General features: G+C 27.5%; 1 protein-coding gene and 1 pseudogene across 4 annotated transcripts; one reads left to right on the top strand and one right to left on the bottom strand.

Annotated features, from left to right (window-relative positions):
• Nucleotides 1-2556: 2556 nt before the first annotated feature.
• Nucleotides 2557-13215, top strand: LOC132936348 (protein AF-10-like). 4 transcript variants are annotated; one of them, XM_061003065.1, is made up of 15 exons: nucleotides 2557-2725; nucleotides 3287-3376; nucleotides 3466-3586; nucleotides 3723-3805; nucleotides 3876-4040; nucleotides 5494-5694; nucleotides 5815-5980; nucleotides 8064-8399; nucleotides 8530-8656; nucleotides 8718-8928; nucleotides 10482-10632; nucleotides 10696-10833; nucleotides 10927-11074; nucleotides 11364-11532; nucleotides 11607-13215. In XM_061003065.1, the coding sequence occupies exons 3-15, from the start codon at nucleotides 3478-3480 to the stop codon at nucleotides 11652-11654; spliced, it is 2052 nt and encodes a 683-aa protein (XP_060859048.1). In that variant the 5' UTR covers nucleotides 2557-2725; nucleotides 3287-3376; nucleotides 3466-3477; the 3' UTR covers nucleotides 11655-13215. The 4 variants fall into 4 exon arrangements, with proteins under 4 accessions (XP_060859048.1, XP_060859045.1, XP_060859047.1 ...); XM_061003062.1 differs by having other exon boundaries at nucleotides 5812-5980; nucleotides 11607-13212; XM_061003064.1 differs by lacking the exon at nucleotides 3287-3376 and having other exon boundaries at nucleotides 5812-5980; nucleotides 11607-13213.
• Nucleotides 13216-16357: 3142 nt separating this feature from the next.
• On the bottom strand, nucleotides 16358-16561 carry LOC132937650 (U2 spliceosomal RNA; annotated as a pseudogene).
• Between the last annotated feature and the right edge of the window lie 178 nt (nucleotides 16562-16739).

Raw genomic sequence — 16739 nt, 5'->3', positions numbered from 1 at the left:
ATATATTTTGACGTATTACATGTATTATTTTTATTAATGTCAACAAATATAGGGACAAATTAGAAAACATAAGAGATCTTGTCTATAATAATCTATAGTAGGTGTTTCAAGATATATTTAATTACGTCTAGTAAAGTTTAAATTTTAAATTTTGGTTTTTCCTGTTCCTCTTGTTTTTGTTGTATTTCATTGTACCCATCTCAAGTTGTTTTATATTTTTTTCTATTATTATCATATTTTATCTTACGATAGTGGTATTGTGAAATTAATGTTTTATATTTAATGATTCGCATAAATTTGACTGATGGTATTCATTCAAACAGATTTAATGCAATCATTTTTCAAATTTTGACATTTTATGTTACATACCTGGAAATATCGGAACATTTTTTACTTAGTCATGGAAATCATGTTAAGTCAAGGATTTTTGGAATTAAAAAAAAAATCATTATTCATGTATTAATCTTTTTCAGTATCAGTAAAATTCAGAAATTAAATAGGAGTTAAAATAAAAAACATTTGAATACAACTTATAAAAATTAAAATTCTCAAAAAAACGAAAAATGAAAAAATATATATATAATGATACAAATAATTGATCAAGCAACAGCTAATTTTAAAATTAAAAATTATGTAAGTAAAGTTTAAAAACTGATTGTATGTGTCTTAAGGGGATTCGATACCGTGATTTTCTGTTTTTGTCTAACACGCGAGCGATTCAGTATTTTAGACGTGTTTTTTGCCAAACATATCAATTGACCTAATAACAGATTTGAATTAGTCGTCAAGTCTACTTGTAATCAATTTTCCCACTTTTTGATTTTTTGATTTTAACTCCTCCGAAAATTTAAAAATAACAATTTTTAAATACTCTTTTTTAGTATGACATTTTTAGGAATTTGGGGGATAATATAAAAAATGTGGGAAAGTTAATTTCAAGTAGACTTGACGAAAAATTCAAATCTGTTTTCAGAATTCTTATCGCTTCATTAGATCAATTGGTATGTTAGGCAAAAACACGTCTAAAATACTATGTCACATGTGTGTTAGACAAAAACAGAAAATCACGGTATCGAATCCCCTTATTAACTGTGTTTTTTTTTCATAAAAATCCCTTTTTAGTTATAAGAACTAAAGTAGAAACAGCACCTTTGAAAAAGTTTGAATACAAAACTATTAACTATAGTCTTTAACTTGGTATTACTCGGAAGATGATGGAGGAAATTTATAAACAATTGTAAAAAAGAAATGTATTTGTTAATTTTTATCATAAAACATTTCATAAAAAAACTTTTTTTTCTCGTGTATAGGACTTCATGACGTGGGTGGCAGTGGTTAGTCGATTAGCATGTCATGGCACAATTATGATGAACTGTTAATTATTATTTTTATTTATGTCTGGCTGTAATCACAGTGTATATTTTCTTGGACTTAAATTTATTATTTTATTAGGGTTTACGTTGATTTGGAAAAAATAATTATTTTCAATTCATGATTGGTAAGAAAAACTACAGATTGTCAAAAATCAAAAAAATTTTGACTTGTGTTCAAATCTCATGGAGGTATACATTTTTAGTGATTTGTATGAAAGAGTGCATTACAATTTATAACATTTTATATTTTACCAACGTAATCAGATCTTATATTGTAACTAAAAGTATTTTGTACCTAGTGGGCTACTTATCTGCGGGCATGCCTGCTATCACGCTTAATTTAATCCCATTCAAAATATAATTTCGATAAAGCTGGTTTTAAATTATTTAAATTTGAATTCAAACTTTTTTTGAGTTGTGTTGTGTTGATGCAATATGCTTCTCTGAGAACCTCCTTACAGTCGAATATCCACTTGATTTCTTTTTTAGCCAACAGTTATTCATGAACATGCATTTCCCTAACTCGTTCATGAAGTGGTAAAAGTAGCGGCCTCCCCTCGAGTTTTCGAATTTTACATTTGTTCAAACTGTTTGAAATGGCTTTATTCATCATGGAGAACTCAAAATCCATGATTACGAATTTTCCTTCCTTTCTATCGCAAAATTTGTTATTATATTTCAACATATTAATTATATGTAAATACTAAAGACGCTTTACAAATTAGATGTCGTAGTTACAATGTCATCGATGTATTTTTCAGTAGATTTTATATTCACATTATTACATTAGACAATAGACGCTTCTGCTCATGACAAAATATATTATTTATGCTCCTGCTGAGTACTGACTAGTAAATATGTACTATAGCAAAAAAAAAAAAAGTTTTACTTAATCATTGGTTGTACAATTTCGTATTTAATCGTTTTCTAGTTGTTAATTGTTATCAATATTAGTGATATTATCTCAATCAAAATCACGGACTACTATAAAAAATAGTAGTAGTGTAGTCCGTGATCAAAATACACACGATCAAGGACTCACAATAATTTAATACGGTTTCAGATGCGTACCGGCACGTATGCTCGACCTAACGTTACGGAACCGACGATACGTTCCACTATAGTCGAAAATCTTTGCTGTTCGTTTTTCTGTTTTTTTTTTTTTGTTGTTATCATTGATTTTATATCTCCGCAGTAAACCGAAATTTATTTTTGTTTAGTAAATATAATAGTATAAATAATGTAAGGTGTATACACCATTTATGTTTGATATGTATCGTAATGTTATAGTTGTATCTAATTTGTAATAACGAAATTTTACGCTAAGTGATAGGCATAAGAAAAAGTAATAAGTATGTATTCGTTTATATATTTTATATTTATAATTTATCGGTAATATTAGGCTTGTGGCGATGGAGCATTTCAAATATTTCGCTGTAGTGTGGTTGAATTGTTATAAATCTACACAATATCTATTACCTATTCTAATGACCTGCCTGTGAACGCCAATGCCCGAGTGCCGAGATTGTTATATGCTGTTGAAATATAAATCCAATTCGGCATCTTTGTTTTATTTTTTTCTATTCGTGTTGTATGAGTGTAATAGGGAATGTTTTGTTGCTGTTTTTTATTTGTTCGGTTCAAATTCTATAAACTGCTATTCCATTTTATCGTTGTATAGTATGAGTCTTTGATAGTGAACATATATTATGGTCAAGCCTTTGTAATGTAGACTATATCAAATTATGTGTTTGATATATTATGTGCAGACCATTGTTTTTGTTTTTATTGTGTTTTATTAGCAATACTTACCTGTAATAATTGTATTATTAAATTGTGTTTTTTATCTTTACATTATTATTACCTATTACTATTTTTATTATTTTGTTTTTTATTTTTTGTGTATGATTTAGTGAGTATTTGATTGAAATGAATCCTGATAAAACTTAGAAAGCAATCACTATCACATTATTATTATTTTCCACTAAACCTAGTGTCTTGAGGTTTGTGTTAAGTTTTATTCGATATTACCCAATTATACCTATCAGATTTGTATTTATTAAAATATATTTTGTGATACTTCAATCTGTAGTAAAAATTCAATATGAAAGAAATGCTTGGTGGATGCAGCGTATGTTGTGATGATACGGGATGGACTGAAAACCCCTTGGTGTATTGTGATGGGCCTAATTGTAACGTTGCTGTACATCAAGGTAAGTTTGCTGTCATTAGCACAGTAGTTGTCACATTATTAAAAATTTAACTAATGTTTTGATACCCTTTAATATCAATTTTTATAAAATTTTCAAAATACCTAGATATTGTTTAATTTGTTAAAACTTATAACAGCTTGTTATGGAATTCGGATTGTACCAAAAGGAGAATGGTTTTGCAGGAAATGTGAAGCGTTTAAAGAAAAATCTATTAAAGTGGTTCGTTAAAAAAATAGACTCATTTTAAAACTCCTTTTAGAATGTACGAAAACTATGGCATTAATTTCAGAAATGTGAACTGTGTCCATCTAAAGATGGTGCTCTAAAACCTACTGAAAATGGGAACTGGGCTCATGTTGTATGCGCATTGTATATACCAGAAGTTACATTTATGGATGTTACTACTATGGAACCAGTAAAATTGAGTGCAATACCCCGAGACCGCTTTAACAGAGTAAATAATATTAATTTTCCACATATCAATTATTTTGGTCTTAATAGGGCTTGAACTTATCTTTAATTAGTTTCCAACTGTTGAATAGATTCAAAAATAAATTTTTTGATGTATTTATAATTTTATATTATTAGATGACAATTAATAACTAAATTATGATGGGTTTATATTTAATAGTTAAAATGGTTTGAGTATTTCTGCATGTTTATGGTAATGTCGTTTTTTTTTTTATCAGTAATCATAATTTTAATAAACTAAATAAATATATTTAATATGTGGAAATAATCATTAAAACATTTTAATTTAGTGCATTCATTAAAATGTATTAATATTTTATTCAATAATGGTAAATTCATATATTTATCAACAGCTCGCTAAAAGATAAGGTACTATATGTTGAAATCGAAGCACTGCTTCTGGTAAACATTTTGTATACAGGATATAAAAAAAAAATAAACCATTGTAAAACACTAGCCCTGCTTCGCTCAGAATCTAATAATATCTATTTTTACGTACCTTTTTAACTCAAGCTTAAGATATCTTTGTATATTTAATAACCATTCAACATAGGTTATTAATTATTTTGTATAAAATTACAGGATTTCAAAAAAATACCAGTAAACAATTTAAAATACCGCTAGCCCTAATTCAACATCAAAATGTTGTCAATAAGATAAAACCCCATAAAAATGTTCAGTTTTGTAAGTTAAAAATTTATACAAACTATATTAGATCAAGTAATTATAAATACCAATGACAACAAAAATAACATTTATGGTGTTATAGGTGATAAATAAAAATAATGTTTATTCAATTTTTAAGATAATAATTAATTTGAAATTGCCATTATTTATTTAAATTATATACTAAATTGTCTTTAAATGTATTAGTTCATAATGTAATGATTTTGAAGTTTATGAAATGAATATTATTCAATTTTTAACTACTAATTTAGGTATTATTAATGATTAAAATTAATTAAAATAACTAATTAAAGTATATTAATAAAAACTTTATAGTAAAAGAATAAAAATGATAGAAGATATAAATAGTATATACTTAAATGCTTAAAAGCTTTATTATATTATTGTTTTAGATAGTTTTTGCATGGCCCATAGCTTAATTTTACACTTATTCCTTTAGCTTATTTAACAGTATTTATATTTTCTTGTTATTAATATTTATTTTATTTTTTAACATTCCTTATCTTCTGTTTCAAGCCCTTGTATATTACTGTTGAACATTGTGCACACTACACATAATATTATAATTAGTATATTTGAATTATGTTTTAAAACCACAAGTATATTTTATGATATTTTCAATTTGTAATGCCGAAAGGTAATAGCTCTTCAAAATATATAACTACATATCAGTATATCATTTTTATATGTATTTATAATATTCTGTTTGATATTTTTAGTAAATAATTTATATTGTATTTTGTTTTTAGTTGTGTTATATATGCGAAGAAAAAAATAAAGGACAAAAAGTAACAGTATCTGGTGCATGCATGTCATGTAACAAATCTGGGTGCAAATTAGGATTTCATGTGACATGTGCTCAAAGTGCTGGGTTACTGTGTGAAGAAGCTGGAAATTATTATGATAATGTTAAATACGTTGGTTATTGTAAACATCATTATTCCAAGTTGGTTAGTATTTATTATTCTTATTGTATACATTCATTATCTACAAATTACATATCCTATAAGTAGTTGATAATGATTGTATATTCATTACATAGTTACTGATATTTATCTATTTTTTAGAAGAAAAGCAATAATATCAAACCTATTGCTCCTTACCGGCCTCAAAATCAATCAGACAACTCTTCATCAGATATTACACCTGAAAAACAGTCACCTCAAAATATTGATAATATTACAGATTATCAAACTTCAAAACCAAAACGAAAGTTGACCATCATCAACAATTTTGGTATGCTTTTTATATTATAATTTATTTTTCACATGTTTTAATTAGGCATATTATGTAACATATATTTAAATATGTCAACGAACTATCATCAAAACAAAAAAAAAAAAATTGCTTAGTTAACCTAACCTTAATAAATTATCTTTAAGGGTAAAGAATTGATGTTTTTGGTTTTTATTATATTTTACCTAACTATTGTATTCAATTATAATTCTACTTGGTTAAGTGGGAATAAAAATACTCTTCAGGTTGTGATCACTCACTCATTTAAATTTTGGCTTTTCATGATATTATTGAATTTTTGAGGCTTCCTGAGGCTCGGTAACTATGTTTGTGACACACATCCTAAGATTTTTTCCGCACTTACTTATTTCATTTTGTATTTAGTAAAATACTCTTAAGGTGGTTGGAGTACACCGTATTTTTTGTAGTTTTAGACCAATAAGCGGAAGATTAGTTAATGTACTACCCAATGTCCGATTATTATTTTAAAAATACGTATAAACTCATCCCCTTTTCTAGGTTATGTTGGAAATAGATTTTTGATTTTAGTATTCAATAAGGCTTATTGACTATTTTAACTTTCTAAAAAATTTTGAAAGTATTTTTTTTTTATATATACTTACATTTAGTTTTAAATCATCATATATTTTTCCTACATAGTAAAAAAGTTATCAAATACAGACATATTTTCAAAATTTAAATCGGGTCATAGGAGTAACTAAATAAATCTTTCTCTTATAGCTATTTTGTACCGATTTTAAAAACAGAAAAATGTAAAAATTCAATTTGGTGACATGTGCATCTGCGTGCTTTTGTGAGACTGTTCTTAGAATCGTAGACGACATGTTACCATTTTCATTAGCCTAATGATCGATAAGGTCATACACTAATGTTCATTCTCTACTTACACAATGGTACTGTTCAAATATATATGTAATATAAACTGCCTAAATATTACTCCTTAAAATATGCTTTGCTCCAACCCCCTTAACAGGTTGACTGCCAAGGGTTTTTCTTACAGAGTTACTTTAGTTTGCAAATTTTGGGTCTCGACATAATGTAACATGGGTCTCAACAAAATAACAAAAAACAATTTGTGAGATTCATTTATGGTTCTCAAAATAAAATAATTTCAACGAGATCACGTTGCAGATCTCAATAATCGGTATTTTTTCGTCAGATTTAAAAGATACAGTGTTGCCACTTTCAGTAGTTGTTCCAAGCTTGAAAATATCATCATGAGTTTTTTTTTTAATAATATTTGTTTAAACCTTCAAAACTACTAAACCTATGAAAAAAATCCCTTAGTGGTAGGGAAAGTTTGGTGGTACCCCATTTAGGATCTCATGGTAGTCAATCTCATGATATAACTAACCTAACATACCTATTTTGTTATACCTACTTAGATAGAATGGGCTGGAAACGAAAGCCTAATCACCGGTCTGCTTAAGGTTATGAGTAAGCTTGTGTGTGTGTGTGGGGGAGATGGATGCAAGTACAAATCTAGTGCTATCTAAATTTGTTATCTAGTTTATACGATGAATAAAGGTATCGCTAGATTTACACTTACATCCATTAACCCCCCACACAAGCGTACTCATAACTGTCAACCGGCCACCTGTTCGTTTCCGGTTCATTCTATCTTAGTCTGTGGTTATATTATGGTAAACCTATTAATGATTGTTCATCTCTTCATGATTCAATCTCTACGAAATTTAAAATAATAATATGAACAATGTTATTCTAATAATCTTGATATTTAGCTGCATTATAGATTTACACATTTATATATTTGGATTGTTCAACTATTTTAACCACATATATATTACATACATATATTTAATTCTAAAAATCAACTATCCTCAAAATCCCACTTATCATTGGTTGAATAATCTATAAATTCTAATATGCCTTACATCATTAGTAAAAAAATATATTTGTTTTTACTCGGGGCTATAGTGAAGTTTTATTTATTCCTGTACATACTAGTTGTTATGCTGGTATATATATTTACTCATCAATAATTAAATAATTATATTTGTTAAAAATAATAAATATATTTACAATTAAGTATATTACTCAGGTGATAAAATTGCTAGTGAGAAAAAAGTGAAGGACTCGACCATTCGGAACGCTCAAAGTGAAGATCTTAGAGTGTCGGGACCGCATATTGTAACTACTCATCCATCTGGAAATTTAGTTATTTCAATTGGAACAAAGGTGGAAAATAAACCAGCAAGTAAGAAAAATTACTCTGAAGATCCTGAGACTGAAAATAAACATTCAGCTAAGTATCAGAAAACAAAGAATGCAATGAATATTCCAAAGTCTGAGGAAGATCAAAGCTCTAATGGCTTAAAAGTCACTGAAGAACCAAACTTGTATCGAGTTGAAAATAAAAGTACAATTATAAAATCAAGTGAGCTTAATATTTTTAAAAATATTTAAAATATTATAAAATTTAATGATTTTTAGTATGTTAAATTCAATAAAAATTTAGTATTTTATAATTTATTTATGTTTATGTTTAATTTTAATTTGTATTTTAGGTGGATCAGCAGTAAATTTGACCCAAATTCCAGAATCAAGTACATTAAAAAAAGAAACCAGCGTAATTAATTCTCCTTCTTCACATAGCAGACAAGTTACTAAAACAGAAGCAACCGAAAAAAAAATGTAAATAACAATAACAACCGGTGTTTAAAAAATAATTTTTACAATATTTTGTTGAAAATAGCACCAATGCTGCTGCTCCTCATATGTTGGGAAATTCGTTGAATCCATCATCAAGTATGGCACAGAAAATGGCAGATACTTTAAATGAGGAAATAGAAACACATAAAATGTTTAATAATGAATCAAATTTATCTTCTAACGTACCTAAGAATGTCATGTTGGGCCCTCAGTTGCAGCGTCGAAATCAAAGGACATCTCAAATTGTTCCTCAAGTTTGTGGAAATTCAAATTATAGCTATTCGTATTATATTAAATTTTTTTAATTATAATTATAATATAATAATCTATATATATATATATAAATGGAGACAAAAAATTCGAAATTGCATCAGTTGAGGTCGGCTGGGCCGATTTTGCTAAAATCTATATATATGTAAAAATGGAGACAAAAAATTCGAAATTGCATCAGTTGAGAACGGCTGGGCCGATTTTGCTAAAATTTTTTTTAAATGATAGAGAATGTCGGGGAGCGGGTTTATAGCATAAATTATGGACCTAACTGATGTGAGTTAGAGATTTAGAGACAAAAACTGAGTTACACCGGTGGCGCCATCTAGCAGACAAAAATATAAATAATATAAAAATAATAATAATAAATAAATAATACAAATATCGATAATAGCTGGGCTTGAAATCGATTAATATCGATAATTTCGAAAAAAAATAATATATTTTTATATTCTGGTTGATTTACATTTTTTATTTTAGACACTCATAACTCTAAGCATAAAAATTCTCTCCAAAAAACAATAGTCGTTTTTGATTGAAAAAGTTCTTAGATAACATAAAACGATAATGTTTCAAAATAAAATGAATAATGTGCCAACTATTATATTTGTTTACTCTAGAGTTATTAGTGTCTAAAATAAAAAATGTATATCAACCAGAATATAAAAATATATTATTTTTTTTCGATTTTTATCGATATTAATCGATTTCAAGCCCAGCTATTATCGATATTTGTATTATTTATTTATATTATATATTATTATTATTATTTTATTAAGCTGTAGAGTTTGTTTGTTTGTTTGAACGCGCTAATCTCAGGAACTACTGGTTCGAATTGAAAAATTAATTTTTTGTTGGATAGTCCATTTATCGAGGAAGGCTATAGAACACCACACTACGATAAATTAATAGAAGCCTGGGGAAGTGATCAAACAGGGATTTTGAGACTTACGGTGGAAATGTTTGTTTATATATATGGTCGTTATTGGTTATAGAAGAAATAATTAATAGATAAAATATTTATTTATTTTTTAAAAAGGGTTAATTTTTTTTTAAAGAAATTATTATTTTTAGAAATGGTTGAATTTTAAGAAAGGATTAATTTTTAGAAAGGGTTAAATTTTAGGGGAAAATGTCAACAATTTACTTTTTACTTTTTTAAAAAGGGCTAAATTTCCTTTTTTACTTTTTACTTTTTTTATCAAAGTTATACCAAGTAAAAACGACAAACTTGGTATGACTTTGATACTTTAGAGTTAATTCATACACTTACGTACAAACAGCACGGGGTCCGCGATCTACCGCAGGTAGATTGCCTACCTGATAATAACTGCTGCGAATTAGAATTTTTATCTCGGGCAGCAGAAAATTTAAGATAAATAGGTATAGAATATCAAACACCGAATATTTAATAACGCATTGAACAAAGTTTGTACATTTAACGGGTAACAAAGTGCACGGTATCAGCTAGTATATTAATAATAATAATGTATTTAATTTTAATTAAATTTTTTTTTCATCGTAAACTATTTTACAGGAAACATCACAACCCCAAGGGTCAGCTTCATCATGGTCATCGTTTTCAAATGGTATTAATAATAATAGCCCTCAAGCTTTAGAAGATTTGCTTGAAAGGCAGTGGGAACAAGGTGGAGCATTTTTAATGGAACAAGCGCAGCATTTTGATAGTATGACAATTTTCCTTATTATATATTATAATTTTTTATTAAAACTGTTTTGTTAAAAATTAGTTGCATCATTATTAACATGCTTATATCAATTGAAGAGTGAAAATGTTAATTTGGAAGATGAACTAGCTAGTTATACAAGGCGCCGTGATCACTTATTAGCCGTTAATGCACGTCTTGCAATTCCACTCACACCTCAAAGTAATTTATATAAACCTATATCATTGTCCTTATTTTTTTAGTATATATTATTATTTCAGTATGTATAATTTACATGTATATTTTGCATTTAAGATAATAGAAACCGTGCACCAGCCCCTCCTACTAATAATCATACCGAAGCTCTGATTCCTATTCAACCACCAAGGTCAAACTATCAGCCCAATCATGGAAACATTGATCCTTCATTACAACATAGATATCAGAACCACATATCTCATAGGTACTAATCACAGTTATAGATAGTTATAGATACTATGGTTGAACAACGAGCAATAATATAAGGATGCCAAATGTTCTTATCAAGTTAAATATATACATACATAGTATTCAAACTAAAAAAGTCTTATAATACGTATAGCGCACCTTAAGTGTACTATATCGGCTCTTCATCATGCAACCATAGTGTCTATATCCGTGGTATTTATAATATAAAAGTAATAAGTATACTAGACATATAATCTAACATGTTTAAAGAATATATTACAATTGTTCTTACATTTATTTTACAGACATCCAGCTAATCATTTGTCAAATAATATGCCCTCCCATGTAGTCATCCGTGGAGGTGTTGTTCAAGAGCCTAGGTCTGACAACAGAAGACAAGTCAACCATAATATGGGAGTGTTAAACTCCAACCCAATGTACCAAGCTGCTCCACAACAACCTTCTAACATGGCTGTAAGTTAATAAATCAATTACTTCCATTTGTTTAAAGATATATTTTCTTAATCATAATTAAATTTGTTTCTTAGTTGCCTCGTCATCAGATGGGTATGGATGGTCATCCAAAACATAGTTGAGAACAAGTTAATTGCTCGTGCACACAATGTACTTCACTTCTAGCTGATTATGTTTGGAAACATCTCACTTGAAATTTAACTTAATATGTCCATACTTTAAAAAAATGTTCTTCTTATTATTCTTAATGAATGTTTAAAAAAAGGTTTTAAAGTTAATTTTAAGATTAACTGGGATGGATATATTTTTTTATATAAATAGAAAATGTCAATTGTCATCTTAAATATATATATAAGAAAAAATGAAAATTTGAACTTAAACATAATGATATATGTTAACATAATACATATACCTAGGTCTTGAAATATTTACTATCAATATTATCAATTTGTAATGTGGTTAATTAGTTAAATTTGTTTTAAATTTTAAATTTAGAGGCATTTAATATCTATATTAAATACTTATGTACTATACAGATACTCTTGTCAAATAAATAAAATGGTATATACTATTAATAATAACTATTTTAAAATGGTCCTTCTTTTAATTTTCACGGTAAGTTAATAAAGTTAAAATATTTTTAGTTTCCTATTTAATCAATTTTTTCAATTAAATTAATAGTTTTGATATTTTAAATCAAATTTTCATTTTTGTATCTTGTTTTTAAAATGTATTCTTATTTTTCAACGTAACTAAATAATATAATAATTAATTGTTAGCTAAAATATGATGTTTCGTTTGTTGTTGTTTTTTATTTGTGATGTCGTGGTTGTAATTAAATTATGGCAATAAAATTTTTAAAAAAATATGTATTGCGTTGCGATCTCTTTTTATATTTTTTGATTAAAACTCGTAGAAACATTACAATTTTGCACTAATATTGTTTATTTGTACTTTTCTTAATAATATAATGTAGATATTATATTATTATATAAGAACCTAAATCATAATTAAACTTTTCATATATTTGTTATAATAGATTAACTAAACTAATGTTTTAACTACAAAAATTAAATACGAAAAATTAATAATAGCAATTTGACCGTGTTTGGTGTATGAATTTCAGATGTGAAATTAACTTTAAAATATACTTTACTTAGATTTTACATTCATTAAATTGTAATGTATTTTTAAATTAAGATGTTATTAAATGTATGAGGATTTTGATTATATTTTACATTTTTACATCTATAATTAGTCACTACAAAAATTTTTTTTAGTGTCCATAAACCTAATACTCTGATTGGACAAATGATCCAATAAATTTAAGTTAAGTGTTAAGTAATACTTCTGTGCTTAATCTAGGTGTTATAATATACTTTGCTGTACTTAGCCATTTTTAATGTACATTTTATGTTACATTGTTTTTGTTATAATGTTATACACCTATTTAGATGTTAAAGACATTTTGATTTTTTGTTTTGTTTATTTTCTTTTCATATAATATATAACTTATCCATTTGCTGTTTCACAATCTATTTCACTAACAAATTAATGTAATCTTGTTTATGGTGATTAAAAATATTATAATAGTATAAAAATGGAAATTAAATCAACTGTGTATTATTATATTATGTAATTGCTTGTAAAACTATTGTTAACTCATTGTACCATTAAGTTGATGACTGACTTTCCTACACAATATAAATATCCTACTTCATATAGTATTTAAAATATATACTAGGTCTAAAAACGGACCCCTGAACACAACACAACGTACCTAAATCATAGTTTTGAAACGGGTGTTTAGATTTGATCTTGTAGGCATTTGTATGAACTATGAACATATTAATACAGATTATAGGTATTACACGTAAATACATAATATTTAATATTTCTTCTTACCAGTGTTCGGTACTTTACGCATACCTATGCTTTTTTTTTTGCTATACCTACTTAATCATGTTATTATAATTGCAAATATGAATTGGAATGTGATTTTTTTGATTTAAGTTTTTCATATGATTTTCCTTAATATTTGTCTATGGTCAAATTTCTGGCCTTGTATTCAAATATTCCATTACATACTAAGTATTATCTAGTAGCTAGTAGGTAACTAATACTAACTATAAAAATTATATTTGTTTATTTTTGATTTCCGTTTCGTCCATCATGGCAGGCTATATGGGCGAATAAAAATATTATTTATTTCAACGTTCTAATAATAATGCTGCAGTATAAACAAAAATTTAGTTTTAAGTATACTTAGCCATGTATAGGTTATTATACCTCTTATATGTTTTATATTCATACAAAACTGTAATTTACAAAGTAATGGGTCATACACACTATGTATAATCAATGATATTACTTAAGTTTTTGAAACCGGTTGTGGTAAAAGTGCCGTACAAATTATAATTCATAATTTTAAATGTAGTGAATTTAGAATTGATAAAGATGAAAACAAAATGTTTTGTTGTATCTATCTTGGCAACTAAACGTAACTGTAACACAGACATATTATAATCTATATATCTAAACGTATATATAAAAATAGAGCGTGAAAAATGTGTGTTACCTCATCAATCGAGAACGGCTGGTCCGATTTGGCTTAAATTTTTTTAAGGTGTTTGTAATTGCTAGGAGAAGGCTTTTACGAAAGAAAATTTTAGGAAAATCCACCGAAAAAGTAGGATATCTGGATGTAAAAAATACAGTAGTGGCACCATCTATCCAGAAAAAAATCAACTAAATAATAAAATAAAAATTTAGTTTATTGTTGCATATAAAAATATAAACAGTGTATTATATATTGGTTAATCGGGAAAATTTGTTGATTTGTATTATTATTTTTTGTCAATATGTATAATACTAGCCGACCCGTTAAATTTGGTTTTTTTTTATTCATTGGATTTTAGTACAGTTACATTGGTTAGGATTTTGTAATAATTGATTATATTAATCCACCGTAGGTGTAATTAAATAAAAACGATAAACATGGTATAACTTTGATACTTTAGAGTTAAATCATACACTTACCACATACGTTCAAACAGCACAGGGTCCGCGGTCTACATCAGGTAGACTGCCACCTGTTAATATACTATTGCGAATCAGAATTTTTATTCCGGGCAACTGAAAAGTTATGATACAATTTGAACACCACACACCGAATATTAAATAACGAATTTAACAATGTTTGAGTCATATAGAGTTGGCCCATTTAACGGGCTACGAAATGCACGGGATCAGCTAGTATTATCATTGATTATAATAATACTATAGATTGCTCACTGGCCGGTTTTTCGGTGGTACGAAATATTTACTCCCGGTAGTCGACGGTAGGTCGACGTGACTACTAGCGATTACAACGTTATCCGATTTGACTAAACCAGGCGGCCGTGTTAATGGGTGCATGCTTGTGGTTAGTATAATGTCGGGTAACGTTTTTTGAATCTAACTTTTGGATATCCAAATCAGTAAATTCACAAATTTCCATCAATCGATTTTTGATATTTTGTTGTAATTCAAAAACGAGTAGGTAACCGTAAACACTTTAAATTTTCACCAAACGTTAAAATCCATTTTCCATACGTGATGAAATGTTCAAAATATTTTGACTCTCTTTTAACTATTTATACTATTTTTAGCCATGAGAAATTTTCTTTCATTTATTGTCGATTAAAAATTTTTCACTACGTAAAAAAGTTTGAAAATTCAATGCATCTTCCTCCATAAGTTTTTCTGAATTAAACAAAAATAAAGTTTACCAGGATTTAACGCTTTTTAAAGCCATGATGTATATATTTTTTTTAAAATACCTATTAAATTTGATTAAATATCTATACAAGTATGCTCGGCTGACACATCATCTCCGTCCAGAGTCATTTTCGTATGCAATGATTTATCATTGAATTCAAATCGAACACATCCATAATAATGACATTATTTACATTCTCGACAGCTACCTACTGACTACTGTACAGCAGTGCGGTACCCACTTGTCCAGCTTTTTATTATTTGAAGTTCTACGCTTTAGAGTTTAGATGACACCCACATATTTTGTAATATACTAATATCTGTGCGAATATTAAAAGTTAAAACCCATGACGATTAACGTAAGTACGTATTTATACTTAAGTATCGAATATTCTGAATAGAGGTAGAGCTACTGTCATCGCGAGTCACCTAATTACGATTATTATGATAAAAACTTTGTTGACGACAAAGCAGTAGCCGAAGTGGGTGTCATGAACACCCTAGTGAACATCGAACACTGTGTGCACACGGCACAAAGCACAACGCACGAAGCTCTGTTGATGGAGTTGATTTAACTAATAGAATATATTGAACATTGTAGTTTGATGTTAAATCAACTACTTAATTTTATGTGTGTACTACACGGATTACAAAAACATCGAACTATCGTGATTTACATTTTGAATATTACGCAACTTTTTATCCATCTCTACGAATTTACAATTTACACTTTTGTTTGAAAAATAACTAAGTGGTGGTTTTTAAGATGGGTAAATTCTTATGATGGGCAACGCTTAAAAATAGTCAATATTAATTTTATTTTTTTTATTGAAAACTGTGCATGATTAACACGCTCATTTACACACTTACACGATGAACCTAATAAACTAAATAATAATGGCAATTACCTATAGCACTTGAAATCCTTTCCTACAATATTAATTACATTATAATTAGAACGTTTTGACGTACAATGGAAATGACATATTATGTAAAAAAAGTTTCAAGTTTGATAAATTTTGAATATCAATATTAATTTTTTATAATTACCATGATCATTTATATTATTATGTGGGCCGTTCCCGGTGGTAGTGCAATACCGGGTCAACCCGAGGTGGAGCAAGAGCAAGCCCCAAAATCTCCACCACTTTTCCAAAAATTAGTGAACTAACACAAATCACTGATCTCAATTGAAAAGATGATCATAGATTAAATATACGTATAGTATATTATAATAAATACTATACGTATATTTAATCTATGACGAGATTAACAACATCACTGAGGTATCTTAAAGATAAACGCAATTCTAAGACGATTGCAGTTTCAAATTTGAGCGTGTTCGGAAAAGCAAAAATTTCGATTTTCAAAAAATCGCATTTAGAAAAACAGGCGTATACGTCAATAATTTGATGTTTTAGACCTCATCTGTCATTAATAATTTCATT

Source organism: Metopolophium dirhodum, chromosome 1 (genome assembly GCF_019925205.1).
Source record: "Metopolophium dirhodum isolate CAU chromosome 1, ASM1992520v1, whole genome shotgun sequence".
Lineage (NCBI taxonomy): Eukaryota > Metazoa > Arthropoda > Insecta > Hemiptera > Aphididae > Metopolophium > Metopolophium dirhodum.
The sequence above is the reverse complement of the archived record's forward strand: the minus strand, read 5'-3'. Positions and strand labels throughout refer to the sequence as shown.

Bases quoted from the DNA above. Each gene is read 5' to 3' on its own strand.
- LOC132936348 (XM_061003064.1), top strand. From the start codon at position 3,478: ATGAAAGAAATGCTTGGTGGATGCAGCGTATGTTGTGATGATACGGGA. The intron at 5,695-5,811 runs GTTAGTATTTAT...TCTATTTTTTAG, and splicing joins AACATCATTATTCCAAGTTG to AAGAAAAGCAATAATATCAA. The intron at 10,834-10,926 runs GTAATTTATATA...TTTGCATTTAAG, and splicing joins AATTCCACTCACACCTCAAA to ATAATAGAAACCGTGCACCA.